Consider the following 15,886-nt stretch of genomic DNA (forward strand, 5'->3'; position numbering starts at 1 on the left):
TGTGAATTGGCAAAGCTTTCTGTGTGATGACATGTAAATGAAAGGACTTTTTTCCCCCTAAGTTTAGTTCGTACTATACTTCCCCAATCTGAGTAAGCTATTTCCTCCCTACATTTTCCACAGATCTCCCATTAATAGAACAGCAGCACATGTACCTTTGTATTTACAATACACAATCTTTACTAACTGTACAATATTGACCAATTAAAGCTTTTTAAAGCTACAAAGTAGGACTGTTTAGCAACTACAGGAACTCTTTTTACATTTAACTTTCACTCTTTACCACACTAAAGCCAACAACATATTCCTAAAAGTACATTATTTATAGTGAGTTCTATAGAAATTAAAACCTACCTTTCTATGCCTGCTTTCTGCAGCAGCTAGTTGAGAGAGCATTCTTTCCTGCATATTTTTGCAATGTTTCATCACTACTTTAAGGATAGACAAAGGATTGGAGCAAACTGGTTGCTTTTCGCCATGATTTCCCACCTTCAGCATCTCAAAATCTCTCTGCAGAGCCATTAATGGGTCACTGATGTTGTATTTTCCATAGCGTTCTTCAATGAAAGTGTTTCTGTGCTGGGCCTGAAATATATAAATATGTATTTCAATTTATTAAAAGGTGGTAGCTGAAGAATCATACAGAAATGATTTGTCAATTTCCAGATAGAACAAATACCCCATCGTATTTTATCTCTGAGACGCAGACGTCCCTGCTGCATGGCAGCAAGATGTGATACAGACCTAGTTATCCGCTGGAGGGATAAAAGTATCTAGCATTGCACGTTTTTTCCTGATGAAAGGTGCTGGGTTAAGAGAGACTAAAGAGCTCTACTAATCCATAGGACAGATAGACTAGAAGCTGGGGCAAGCAATACAGCAAGCTTCTTCACAATGACCGCACACCGACATCTAAATGGGCGATTAGTGCAGCCTCCATGGCCCATTTAGTCCTTGCCATCTCTGCTGATGCTGATAACAAGGGGGCCCATACAGGTCATGGTTTTTGTGGCGAATGCTCTAGTCCTTTGAGACTTGGATATAGTCGAAACAACTTATTTCACAACCCATGAAAAGCTATCAAATGGCCACAGCGCACACAGTCAATGCTTAAACAACTTTACATCCTTATGCAGCTAGTAGACCTGGGTCAAAAAATCCTCCCCCAAAACAGTCAAATGTCATGAGGGTTTTTTTTTTTATTTTTTAATTGTTGCTTGAAATTGCATCAGAATTTTTTGACTTTTTTTTTTTTTAAAACCAACCCCAAAGCACAACACAATATTTTGTTGAAAAATTTAGGTTCCCCCCCACCGTCAAAACACAAAAATTTATCTGAAAGTTTCAACCCGTTCTAGAACCTGGTTTGGATTTACACCTACAGTATAGAAGAGACGCCAGTGTCCCAGGGCTAGACAGCATCCAGCACATCATCTTCTAACTGATGCCTTGTCTACACTGGCAATTTACAGCGCTGCAACTTTCTCGCTCAGGGGTGCGAAAAACCACCCCTCCGAGCGCTGCAAAGCGGCAGTGTAGACAGTGCCCCAGCGCTGGGGCCACGGCCCTTGTGGGAGAGCCCTCTCCCCACGCTGGTGCCAGGACTACACAGCCATGTTAAAGCGCTGCCACAGCAGCCCTTCAACATGGCTAATGAAGACATGCCCTGAACGAGGAGCCATCAGTCCTTTAATAGGAATTTTACAGAAAGGGGACCACTTGCTCGTCACTAAGTGTGGTGAGGACCGGTATATGCCATCCATCATGGTACAGTTTGAAGTTAATACAGAGCAGGAATGGGGTGAGGAGTCTTTTAGGGGTTTTGTTTGTTTGTTTTCTTTTTGAGTGCTGCATGGCTTACATGAAGTGTAGATTTATGAATACGTTTATTTTACCAATTACCATGCCTAGCAAATCATTTTAAAGATCAAAACTGACCTCTACCACAAGATATAGGAAGAAAAGCTAGTTTCACAAGATACATGGCAACGTGGTACCAGGGGTGGGGGGAGAGGGGAGGAGGCATGGGGATAGGGTCTGAAAGTACAAATTAAGCACAAAATTCTGTCACACTGCAAACCGTATGTAAGTGAGCCAAAGTGCAGACCCAAAAGCATGAAATTTCCATCTCTATTTTCCTTCCTGCTAGAATCATTTCAGTTGAAGCTATTGATTTCCATTTTTGCTTTCCCCAACAGGAAGCTACATGCAAGAAAAGGAAATCCAGCTCCAAATGCCCATGTCTTTTGACTGTACTTAATTAAAATGCCAAAGAAACAAGAAGATGATCAATAAAAGGATTCTTTTCAACTGAAGTACTAAGGACCTCCTCTCCCCAAAATGACCCCCAAAGTTTACTCATGTTAACTGAAACCAGATCGAAGTCAAAGCTGCTTGTTTTGTTAAATTTACTGAACCGCGTGGTTGGAACAGGAGATCAGGAATCTGAACTCCTAGGTTCCATTCCTGGCTCTGCCACTGAAGTGCTGTGTAACTTTGAACAAGTCTCTTCACCTCACTGTGTCCTGGCTTCCCCTCATATACAAAATAAGGTTTGTCTCCTAAGTTTATCCAAGTGAGAGTGTGTTCCACAAGTGACAAAGAATAAAAAGTGGGACAACTGCAGACTTTGAAACCTACCCTGACAAAGAGCGGCAGAGGTTTCACTAGCATTCATAAAGTCTCAAAAGTCCTCAGATGCAAGGTATCAGAGGTGCTGAAAAGAAACTATTGCTTTACCACTTCCAGAATGCAACCACTGGCAAGGAAAGATGTGCCCTTTTCTAACATTCATGTACTATACTGATACTCCCAACCCTTCCCCTGCTCCATGGGGAAAGGATGCAAAAAGGAAAGGTTTCATAGCCTGAGTTTCCACAAATGCGCATGCTTTTCTGTCCCTACAATGTGTTATATATATGGGAAAAAAGTGAAGTATATCCAAGCACAGATTCAGAGAACACAAAAGCTCTCTACACAGAGGAAATTCCACTTCACCAATTATGTCATGTTTTGACTCATAATCAACACCATTTGCTCACTCTGGGTCAGAGATACCGAAAGAATCACTATTCCAAGAAACACAGAGCTCAGTGGAGAAAATGTAAACAAGGAGGCCTTTTATGAACAGTTTCTGCATCCAAGGACAAAGGAAGGAAATATTTTTTTCAACTTTGTAACAAACTCTGGTCGCCATGCATTTGCTTAACTACTAAAGTTCAAGCACCAGCTTGAAAAGGTTGCACATTACAGACAGCATTTGGACAATTGACATACTGAAGATTTATCCATCTGAGGGCTGAAGTGTGTAGGAACATTAATCCCAAAGATGACAACTTCTTTATACCCAAAAATTACCCAGTAAAAGGAGTCAGTAAGCATCATTATGTTACTGTTTATAACTTAAAAGCGTCTGATTTTAAGCTCTGATAACAACAAAGATCCAATAGGTCTTCCAGTGTCTCTTGAAGGCGCTTACAAGGTCATTACAAGTAACTCAATGTCTCGCTTAATTAGATTTTTCAATGGTTCTTAAATCTAAAAGAAGGCTTTTAATTCAGTAAATGTCCTCACAAGCATTTCCTCTACCACAACAAAGATTTAGAAGAGCTTGTTCAGTGGGACTAACTAGCAACTTGGCTCAGTGCTCTGAACTCATCCTCTGTTAAACTCCCAACCTCCTATACACAAACCACAAATACCTTTCACAGCTGCTGTCTGCACTGTACTGGAATGAGCACATTAGCTAAACACCACTAAAAAGTATCAGAGCCACTACACAATACATACAGCACACTACAGAAACTCAGTAATTGGTGTGTAGATAAATAGAGCCAGCAAGCCCCAAGTCTCTGGTGTCCCATAACCTCTTAAAAGGAAAGACAGTAAATACTCAGTCTCCCTGACAGAGAGATTTAATAATTTAGTGATGTTTCACTGGAAGAGCAATTTTGTGCATCCTCCTGGCTGTAATATCATAATGACATTCACACTAGGCATTACAGAATTTCACTCCAACAATAACCTATAAATCTATATAACTGGTGAGCAAACAAGAGTCCTTAAAATTCTTTCACCCAGGTACAGACTAAACGAAACAAAGCATCACAAACAGCTAATCATCCAACACTCATTTCTTTCAATGACAGACAAGAATTAAAAAACCCAGCACGCTTGGTATCCTATAAAAAATAAAATTTGGAGCCAACCGTTGCACTACAGAATGTGTTTGTTGGGCACCTGTCAAACAATGTTGCCTCTTCCCACTGCTTTGAACATTTACTAAAAGAGTTCAGAAGAAAATAACACACAAGGAACAAGATTAAAAAAATTAAAAGTTACATATACACAAACACCTTCCTCCTCTGTTAAGAATTAGAATCAAAGGCACATGGTTTCAATTGCAGAATAAAAGAAAAGGTGTGTGTGATGGTGGTAAGGGAAGAACACCCAGAGCTGAGATTTTCAAAAGCACTCCTTGGCCTAACTTTGCTCTGACTGAAGCCCATGGGAGTTTCACCACTGACTTCAACAGTAAACAGGTCAATGCTGAGCATTTTTGAAAATCTCACCCCAAATGCTCCCATCTCAAGGTACAATGCTATGATGTAAGTGATTAAAAACACAAATCTGGCATTCAGTGTAGCAAACATACCAATCAGAGGAGATGCCTTAGGGGTATCAGTTTCAGATTGGATACATTTAGACTAGTGTTTCTCAAGGACTGGTCCGTGGACCAGCGCCATCCCTGAGATCGTCCTGACACAGGTTAGGAAGGCAGCAAGCTGGTCTGTGGTATCAAAAAGGTTGAGATACACTGATCTAGACTCCCTAGAGCCACAGGTATTAACCCTGACTCAAGGATAACTCAGCCCTTCATCCTTCCAAGGTTAGTAGAGTATCATGCATTTTCCTGGGTATAGGGCTGTTAAGCAAGACCTTTAAACAAAAAAATCTTGCCCGTTTTTTGCAAACAGTTAAAAAGTCATATGGGCAATTTTAAGAGTAAGGGTCTGCCCCAGTGCACTTGGCCAAAATTTTCCCTCTCCAGAGGATTCTCCAGTATGTCGAGAGCTCGTTGGTTGCTGTCCACCATCCCAGAAGTGATTGAATTTCACTGGTACTGTTCTGTACATCGTTTGCAAAGAACTGTGGGATCCACAAAGAGAAGTCACTACATAAAAATAAGATTGTTACAGTTTTCTAGACTCAGGGAGAGCATGCATAACATATGGCTTTGCCACTTGAGCGATGAGGCCTAACACTGCCTTCTGTGTATTAGTGTGTTTTATAATTTTATACATAAGCATGCACACATCTGGGTATCTTTATGAACATAAACACATAAGTAAGCCATACCAAATTAAATACAGTAGCCTTTTCAGAATTAATAGAGTTCTTAACACTCATTCCACACAGCAATGACTCTGTTGATCCTGTTAAATGACATACAGCTGTTGGAGGATAGGGAAAAACAAGATACCTACACAGAATACAGAATGAAACGTCACCCTAACAATCTATTGTTTCAGCCCTTTCACTTACTAAAGAGAAGTAAGACATGACTAGTAAGTGGCACAGAATAACTATTTTCAGGACATATTTTAGGTAGAAAAGTTAGGATTGGTTAAAAACAAAGGGAGCGAGACTTTCAAAACTCAATATGGATAACATTTCCATGAGTTTCAGAGTAGCAGCCATGTTAGTCTGTATTCGCAAAAAGAAAAGGAGTACTTGTGGCACCTTAGAGACTAACAAATATAAGTGAGCTGTAGCTCACAAAAGCTTATGCTCAAATAAATTTGTTAGTCTCTAAGGTGCCACAAGTACTCCTTTTCTATCTTGTAGCTGCAATCAATAGCACTATGTCCTGTCCCCACCATCCCTCTCTTTCTCCCCCCCACCACATATACACAATAAATACTCCACTCTGTTTATAAACCTTCAAAAGTGTTATACTTTTTGTATCCAAATATGTATGATCAGAGCTTAAGAGACTGCTGTGAGGAAGAGGAAGGAAAAGGGAGTGCTGTCTTGGATAAATACGCTGCCAGTGGTTTAAATGAATCACAGGAAAAAACTAATGGATTGATTTTTTGAATAGATAAAGGGGAAAAATCCTCAATTGTTTCTGAAGCAATACAAAACATGAGCAAACCAAACCCAACTACAGTTGCGTGGGAACATTTAAATGATCCAAGGACTGGAAAGCCTTTCAATAAATTAAAAAAAGTATAAGTCCAGCTGGCCCAGTTGCTTTGATGGACAAGCTGTTTTCTCTTTTTAAATTGAATCCAACCCTGTAGTGGTTACACACTACCACAACAGAAACTCAGAAATAAATTCCAGCTTCAAAATGGTATTAGCACTTCTAATATTATCAGCACTTCTGAAAAAATTTACTCCTAGCTCATTTCTCTCCAGGAAAAGCTTTCCAGAAAGTTTTGATCTGGCTCCATAAGGCATTAAGAAGGGTCCCTCCCTCCTCTGTCAGTGTAACTTAACACCCAGTCCACTTATGTGGAAACAACCAAAATCAAAAACCAACACACACACACGGTGTGTTCTTTATATATGATTTTTGTGAGGCCTGAAACTATCCACAAAGCCACATTTTTCTCCTGCTTTCAGGCATCATATTGTACATTTTGTTGAATCAAGCTAGGGTGGTTTATTTCCTGTCTGGGAAAGAACAAGAAGTTCCTCCTTGTTACTTTGTGAGCCATTAATGATTTTCCTGAACTGAAATAACCAAATGAGACTAAGCTACCTTTCAACAGTTCTCTCAAATCTAATTATCGTCATACAAATAAATACAAGTCAGCTGAGCATAAATATTTAACCATTTATGTCTAGACAACACAAAAACCATAACTAAATATACCATACCTCGAAAGATACAACATCCACCCACTCTCAAGAAATATACAATACATTTATGAGTTTACAAAACATGTCAATTGTTTCAGCAGGATGCACTAGCAAATAGGAAGTCTGTAGAGAGATTATTATAACTACTACTACTTGCAATCTGTTGCACAGGTGACACCACTGGAGACGTGGCTGAACAGATAAGTCTTGCACTGAAAATTTTCAACTGAGTCCCTCTGAAATGAAATTGTGATGCAGGCTATGTGCATTAAATGACATAAAGCTGAGAGTTATCTGGTGGCTTAGGCCACTGAATCCATCTGGTCTTCTAGTTTAAGGGCACAGCCATTCACCTGGACAACTGAATATAATGTACTTACTTCCCAGTGACTGTCTCCTTTTAGCGTGGAAGTTATAACTGGGGTTTGCATATTTATGTTAAATCAATATGCAAACTCAGAAAATAACTTAGTCGGCTGTCCAGGCTATTCAACTATACTTAGAGGAAATACAAGATTCCTAGGCAGAAGAGGAGAAAATATTTGAAGTAGCACAACAAAATTCAGCTAACTGGAAGACTAACAGCTACTCAAAAATAGTATTTCAGATTCTGTTAATGAAGATGTTGAGGCACACTGGGTGCTGCGGTAACTGGCTGGCTTTGTCCAATTTGAAGTAGGGTAACTGATCACTGCTAGTCTACTCTGAAAAAGGATCATTCTGGTTTTACGGAGCAGAAGCAATATTTGGAACAGTTATGAGATGTTTAGTGTGGAGATAAGCAAACTGATGGCTCCACTCTGCTAGGAAAACACTATTGTTTTATCTGGGGATTTCCAGGCTACTCAGGGCCGAATGTTTCCCACACAATATCCTTCGGGTTTCTTTCTTAATGTTCTTTTTACTGAAGATCTGGCTGAGACAGAACATTGCATCATGGCCTCTCAACCCTCCTCAACTTCCTTTACTGAACCACAAGGTATAAATTAGTGGGAATTTCCAACACAACCTTTATTGTTTGGACAGAAAAAGGGGAATGTATATATAGCAGTTAGATTTTAGTTATTTTCACATTAGGGAAAACAGAAATAAGTTTTTTAAACTGTTTTAATTTCATTGTATTTATCTGGACCTACAATTCCCCAGCAGTTTAATCTGTCCTGAAGTTCCTCCTTTAGATATGGAGAATGGCATATTCTTTAAATAGCTTCCCCTGCATTCTTGAACTTCCGTATTACTTCTTTCCCCAGAGACAGATGTTAGAAAATAAAGATAATCTGAGGTCACAGTAATCGGGGTGGGGATTACTGACTTTGCACTACGCTTCCAGGAAGAAATACCATAAGGAATCAACTCCCTATCATTAGTCCCACAGCAACTCTGTATCTAAATACTGAACATGATTTGGACCAAAATGTGGTTACTAGTAGATATTTTAAGACAGACCCAAAATAACAAGGCTTTTACCTATTGATGTATTTGGCTAGTCAGTAAATATTGAACCAACATAATAGCATTATCAATATTAAATGAAAAAGCCAGCGAGTTAAGGTAGAATCATAGAATATCAGGGTTGGAAGGGACCTCAGGAGGTCATCTAGTCCAACCCCCTGCTCAAAGCAGGACCAATCCCCAATTTTTGCCCCAGATCCCTAAATGGCCCCCTCAAGGATTGAACTCACAACCCTGGGTTTAGCAGGCCAATGCTCCAACCACTGAGCTATCCCTCCCCCCTCAGACTTTGCTCACATAAAGGTTATGTTGCAGTTTGCAAGAAACCTAAGGGATGCTCCTAATGTACATGAAACGGAACAGACTACAGCTTCTCTTGTGTGTAAAACTGAAGTGTAGCCTAGAGACTACAAATCCCAGCATGATCCTGGCCTTCCAATTGATCAAGATGGATCACAGTAGGCTTGGACTCCCTAAACTGAAGATGAGGGCCCTCATGGGCTGAACTGGGCTCACAAGCTTCACTTTGGCCATCTCTATATTAAAGAAAACAGAATGTGAAGTTGAGACTATCACAAAAAAAATATATTCAAGTAATAACACAGAGGGGAGAAAACAGTCACCTAATCGTATTTGTTGCGCAGAAGTCGCCCAGTTACTGGACAGGTGGGGGACAGCACATTTTATCATGATTTACTGGGGAGCAGGGTCAACTTCTTAACTGAAACATTAGTGAAAGTTTCCTAAATATATACAGAAAAAGCTGCATCAAATATTGTAATTAAAGAGGACAGAGTACAGCAGAAGCCTGCTAAATCCAAGCACTTTATAATCGGCACAAAAAAGAAACAATATCAGTTGTCTTGCCCCTTCTCTCAAAGATTTAGTAGCTGCTGTAGCGAGGCCTTATGGTACTGAACAGAAAACTAGGAACTATAACTCAATTGACAACTGAACAGTTTGTTTTGGAATGCATTATCCTCACTTTATTGTTTATTCATCTATTTGTTCACTTGCAAAATTCAGTAATTCAGAGTCTCCCAGTCATTAATGCTAATTAGCTAGGTTCTACTCTGCTTTGAAAGAGCTTCAGCCTCAAGCAAGAACAAGCCTGAAAGCGGCTTCCTGTTTTCTGATCTAAAAGCAACCAAAACTTCAGTTTTAATGAATGGAGAATTCTGTTCTCAAAAAAGAGAAAGGGAACAAAGCACTCTATAAATGTCAAGAATGATTGATCTAGTTTATTTTAATGGATTCCTTTCACTCATATGATTTGTTGGATCTGAGAAGGATAATTTGGGGCCCACTCATGCAGTCCTTTCTACATGACAGTCTTGCACAAGTAAGGACCACAGAAATGGGCCCTTAATGTTTAAATTGTGTCAAGTGATTCTAAACATTTCTCATCCCCAAAATAGCTGCAACCTTGTTGTGTGCTTTAAATATAATCAGGTGGAAGAGGGAGCAGAGCGTCCTGGAAATGAAATGAAGATACGAAGGTGAGATGGATTGGTTAACTTTGAGAAGGACTTTTGAGAAGCGGTTTGTAGAGTGAATAGGAGGGGGACAGCTTGGAAACTGGGATGCGTGCAGCCACAAGTGGGAAAGGGGGTGAGTGTCTTACTGAAGCCCTCAGTGAATACCATTGATAAAAATAATTTGTTAGTTTAGCCCTTTCTAACTGATATGTTCCGATTGGAGTGAACTTCAAATCGCTGTATTATTTGTATTAAGTCAGGATCGGGGTCCCATAGTGAGACATAGGAAGACAGAGTCCCTGCCACCAAGAGATTACAGTCTAATTTGGAACAAGATGCAACAAGCAAGATTAAGGAATAATATGGAGGGAAGAGGCAGATGGCGAAAGCAAAGGCAAGAGTGATAGTAATAAAGTCACACTAGCTCACCTAACTGGCATGCATAAATTGACTGTTCTGACTCATTTGAATATATTTAAAATAGGATCATCTCATCCTAATCAGCATTCAATTTAGTCTTGGCTGATTTCTTGCAAGAGTTCTAGCAGAAGGTGATCCTTAGAAAAGGAGGGTGGTAGCCTCTTGAACTAGTTCGGTGAGGCTCCCCACATGTGGTGAGGCTCCCCACATGGTGAAATCCTAGCGGATTTTAAACATAAAAAAGAAGCTTACAAGAAGTGGAAGGTTGGACATATGACCAGGGAAGAGTATAAAAATATTGCTCGGGCATGTAGGAAAGATATCAGGAGGGCCAAATCGCACCTGGAGCTGCAGCTAGCAAGAGATGTCAAGAGTAACAAGAAGGGTTTCTTCAGGTATGTTGGCAACAAGAAGAAAGCCAAGGAAAGTGTGGGCCCCTTACTGAATGAGGGAGGCAACCTAGTGACAGAGGATGTGGAAAAAGCTAATGTACTCAATGCTTTTTTTGCCTCTGTTTTCACTAACAAGGTCAGCTCCCAGACTGCTGCGCTGGGCATCACAAAATGGGGAAGAGATGGCCAGCCCTCTGTGGAGATAGAGGTGGTTAGGGACTATTTAGAAAAGCTGGACGTGCACAAGTCCATGGGGCCGGACGAGTTGCATCCGAGAGTGCTGAAGGAATTGGCGGCTGTGATTGCAGAGCCCTTGGCCATTATCTTTGAAAACTCGTGGCGAACGGGGGAAGTCCCGGATGACTGGAAAAAGGCTAATGTAGTGCCAATCTTTAAAAAAGGGAAGAAGGAGGATCCTGGGAACTACAGGCCAGTCAGCCTCACCTCAGTCCCTGGAAAAATCATGGAGCAGGTCCTCAAAGAATCAATCCTGAAGCACTTACATGAGAGGAAAGTGATCAGGAACAGTCAGCATGGATTCACCAAGGGAAGGTCATGCCTGACTAATCTAATCGCCTTTTATGATGAGATTACTGGTTCTGTGGATGAAGGGAAAGCAGTGGATGTATTGTTTCTTGATTTTAGCAAAGCTTTTGACACGGTCTCCCACAGTATTCTTGTCAGCAAGTTAAGGAAGTATGGGCTGGATGAATGCACTATAAGGTGGGTAGAAAGCTGGCTAGATTGTCGGGCTCAACAGGTAGTGATCAATGGCTCCATGTCTAGTTGGCAGCCGGTGTCAAGTGGAGTGCCCCAGGGGTCGGTCCTGGGGCCGGTTTTGTTCAATATCTTCATAAATGATCCGGAGGATGGTGTGGATTGCACTCTCAGCAAATTTGCGGATGATACTAAACTGGGAGGAGTGGTAGATACGCTGGAGGGGAGGGATAGGATACAGAAGGACCTAGACAAATTGGAGGATTGGGCCAAAAGAAATCTGGTGAGGTTCAATAAGGATAAGTGCAGGGTCCTACACTTAGGATGGAAGAATCCAATGCACCGCTACAGACTAGGGACCGAATGGCTAGGCAGCAGTTCTGCGGAAAAGGACCTAGGGGTGACAGTGGACGAGAAGCTGGATATGAGTCAGCAGTGTGCCCTTGTTGCCAAGAAGGCCAATGGCATTTTGGGATGTATAAGTAGGGGCATAGCGAGCAGATCGAGGGACGTGATCGTTCCCCTCTATTCGACACTGGTGAGGCCTCATCTGGAGTACTGTGTCCAGTTTTGGGCCCCACACTACAAGAAGGATGTGGATAAATTGGAGAGAGTCCAGCGAAGGGCAACAAAAATGATTAGGGGTCTAGAGCACATGACTTATGAGGAGAGGCTGAGGGAGCTGGGATTGTTTAGTCTGCAGAAGAGAAGAATGAGGGGGGATTTGATAGCTGCTTTCAACTACCTGAAAGGGGGTTCCAGAGAGGATGGAGCTTGGCTGTTCTCAATGGTAGCAGATGACAGAACGACGAGTAATGGTCTCAAGCTGCAATGGGGGAGGTTTAGATTGGATATTAGGAAAAACTTTTTCACTAAGAGGGTGGTGAAACACTGGAATGCGTTACCTAGGGAGGTGGTAGAATCTCCTTCCTTAGAGGTTTTTAAGGTCAGGCTTGACAAAGCCCTGGCTGGGATGATTTAACTGGGAATTGGTCCTGCTTCGAGCAGGGGGTTGGACTAGATGACCTTCTGGGGTCCCTTCCAACCCTGATATTCTATGATTCTATGATTCTATGTAGAGAGCAAGATGGAAGAACGTGCAAAAGCACATTTGGGAGATGCGCAGAGGGACAAAGGTAAGTAGGAACTTGAAGATAAGGCCATTGAGGAGAAACTAAATGAATTCTTTGCATCGGTCTTCACAGCTGAGGATGTGAGGGAGATTCCCAAACCTGAGCCATTCTTTTTAGGTGACAAATCTGAGGGACTGTCCTAGATTGAGGTGTCATTAGATTTTTGGAACAAATTGATAAACAGTAATAAGTCACCAGGACCATATGGTATTCACCCAAGAGTTCTGAAGGAACTGAAAAGTGAAACTGCAGAACTACTAACTGTGGTTTGTAACCTATCATTTAAATCAGCTTCTGTATCAAATGATTGGAGGATAGCTAATGTGACACCAATTTTTAAAAAGGGCTCCAGCGGCGATCCCAGCAATTACAGGCAGGTAAGCCTGACTTCAGTCGGACACACAGATTAACATAATTTGTTGGGGACGAGTCAACATGTTTTTTGTAAAGGGAAATCATGCCTCACCAATCTACTAAAATTCTTTGAGGGGTCAACAAGCATGTGGACAAGGGGGATCCAATGGATACAGCGTACTCAGATTTTCAGAAAGCCTTTGACAAGGTCCCTCACCAAAGGCTCTTAAGCTAAGCAAAGCAAAGCTGTCATGGGATAAGAAGAAAGGTCTTCTCATGGATTGGTAACTGGTTAAAAGATAGGAAACCAAGGGTAGGAATAAATTATCAGTTTTCAGAATGGAGAGAGGTAAACAGTGGTGTCCCCCAGGGGTTTGTACTGGGACCAGTTCTATTCAACATATTAATAACTGATCTGGAAAAAGGGATAAACAATGAGGAGGCAAAATTTGCAGGTGATACAAAACTACTTAAGATAGTTAAGTCTCAAGCAGAATGTGAAGAACTACAAAATGATCTCACAAAATTGGGTGACTGGGCAACAAAATGGCAGATGAAATTCAATGTTGATAAATGCACAGTATTGCACATTGAAAAACATAATCCCAACTATACATGTAAAATGATGGAGTCTAAATTAGCGGTTACCACTCGAGAAAGAGACCTCAAAAAAGATATATTGGAATTGGAAAAGATTCAGAAAAGGGCAACAAAAATGATTAGGGGTATGGAATGGCTGCCATATAAGGAGAGATTAATAAGACTTGGACTTTTCAGCTTGGAAAAGAGACGACTAAGGGGGGGAAGATATGATACAGGTTTATAAAATAATGACTGGTGTGGAGAAAGTAAATAAGGAAGTTTTATTTAGTCTTACTAATAACACAAGAACTAGGGGTCACCAAATGAAATTAATAGGCAGCAGGTTTAAAGCAAACAAAAGCAAGTATTTTTTCACACAATGCAGAGTCAACCTGTGGAACTCCTTGCCAGAGGATGTTGTGAAGGCCAAGACTATAACAGGGTTCAAAAAAGAACTAGATAAGTTCATGGAGGATACGTCCATCAATGGCTATTAGTCAGGATGGGCAGGGATGGTGTCACTAGCCTCTGTCTGCCAGAAGCTCGGAACGGGTGACAGGGGATGGATCACTTGATCATTACCTGTTCTGTTCATTCCCTCTGGGGCACCTGGCGTTGGCCACTGTCAGAAGACAGGATACTGGGCTAGATGGACCTTTGGCCTGACCCAGTATGGACGTTCTTATGTTCTTAGGGCAAGGAGCTTGAATCTGATAGGGTGAGAAACAGGGAGCCAATACAAAGAAACAAAAAAGGGCATGATATGGTCAGAGTGACAGGGAAGGAAGGCTTTTTTAGTGGCTGCAATGTATACAGGTGTGTTTGTGTATTCTTTCCATACAGAGGGGCAGCTTTTAATTTTTTTTAATTAGTCTGCCTGGGTGCATCATTTTTGTTACCCCTTAGAGGACTGCAGTGATATTTTAACAGAAGGCACATAAACATCCTCTGGTGCGTGCTCCTTGTTGCAATATAAATAAAAAATTATTATGCCATATAACTCCAGAGATTTCAAGAGTTTATTGAATCAGATGTAGAACTTGTACATCCTACCATGTGCTAGTCTAATGCAATCCTTCTCATCTTGCTGAATAACCATCACATGATTTGAGCAAGCTTCAGGATTTTTTGCTAGATGTTAACATCTATTTACATAATGTAAATATTGTAGAAAAATACTATTGTTTATTAAGTTATACCTTACCTAAATATTAAAACAATCCTGATTTCTGACCTTATGGTTTGTTACACATGTATTTTAGACTGCTCTGTAGAGGAAATGAAGATACAAGTTCTCTCTGCCACTTTGTAGGCCAAATCCACCTTCCTTTTAGTTTGTTTTGTTTGTAATCTTGGAATAGTGGAATATTTGAAACTGTAACATGACCAGTGACACACAATCACAATGGGTTTCTGCCTGCTTTCAGCGTACTTCAGCACCGCCGATACAAAGTTAGCATTAAAAAATCATTTTAGAAAGTCATCTCATGGTAATGGTGGGGAAACACATTGAACAAGAGAAAACAACAGCCTCAGAATTATCAATCAGATGATTTATCAGAGGATGCAATCAATCAATGGATACTTGTTTCAGCGGTTAAAGTTCTGACTCTTGTTCCTAGCAGATCTATTTGTCCTGTATGCATTTCAGTTAACTAAAATTCTCTTATCAGGATTTCAGTCCATAACTGTTTGATACTGATCTTAACACACTTCTTCAATGCTTTTTCCTGTAATATTTTCTACTTGTCAAAATAGGAGCATATAGAGTGGAATACAATTTGCACTGTGCTATTTTACATATGTTTAAAAATACTGTCTATTTTATTCAATTAAATGTTTTAGAATAATTATGATAGTTAAAATCAGTAAATATAAGAAGAGCGAGCTGTAGATCCCAGAGGCTTGGGCTGGTTTTGGCTGTAAATTTTCTGCTGCTCAAATTCTGTCCTGCTTCTAGACTAAGTAGTTTTGTGATTTTTTCCTCTAACATACACAATATGTTCATAAGGGTACCAAAAGTATCCTGCCAACATGAAGTTCAACTCCAGCCAGGACTGTACTAACTTTAGATTTTGGGATCGAGGTACAAAACACTGCTAGGAGACCTAAAATATTCCACCCCTGCTCCATTAGCAAGCCAGTTGGAGAAGAGAGGGATTTTCATTTCCCCATGGGTAGTACTCTGGGGGAATCACAGTGAGAACTACTTTTGAAGCAAAGTTTTTACTTCTCTTTTTCCACTAACTTCAGTTTTCTCTATACTTTTATTTTGAGGAGGGGGGAAGGTAGGAGGCTGTGAATCACATTACAATTGATCCTTTACTAGAGCTAGGAGAGTAATTAATTTGATTACTTAGCCACTTTAATTTAGGTGATCGCCATGAGCAGACCATAATTTCATCTAATTTGTTAATTATTCAAATGTACTTGTGAAATTCTTTTTTGGTTGGTTTTATGCTGTATGAATTGGTCACAAACACTTCAC

General features: G+C 40.5%; 1 protein-coding gene across 4 annotated transcripts in view; it reads right to left on the reverse strand.

Annotated features, from left to right (window-relative positions):
- CTTNBP2NL (CTTNBP2 N-terminal like) overlaps positions 1 to 15,886 on the reverse strand; it is a 363,525-nt gene that overhangs the window by 8,245 nt on the left and 339,394 nt on the right. For all 4 annotated transcript variants that reach the window (XM_043533647.1, XM_043533648.1, XM_037885086.2 and 1 more), the window contains one exon: positions 355 to 585. In XM_043533647.1, coding sequence (XP_043389582.1) covers positions 355 to 585 — 231 coding nt within the window. The remainder of the gene's footprint in view (positions 1 to 354; positions 586 to 15,886) is intronic.

This window comes from Chelonia mydas, chromosome 21, assembly GCF_015237465.2.
Source record: "Chelonia mydas isolate rCheMyd1 chromosome 21, rCheMyd1.pri.v2, whole genome shotgun sequence".
Lineage (NCBI taxonomy): Eukaryota > Metazoa > Chordata > Testudines > Cheloniidae > Chelonia > Chelonia mydas.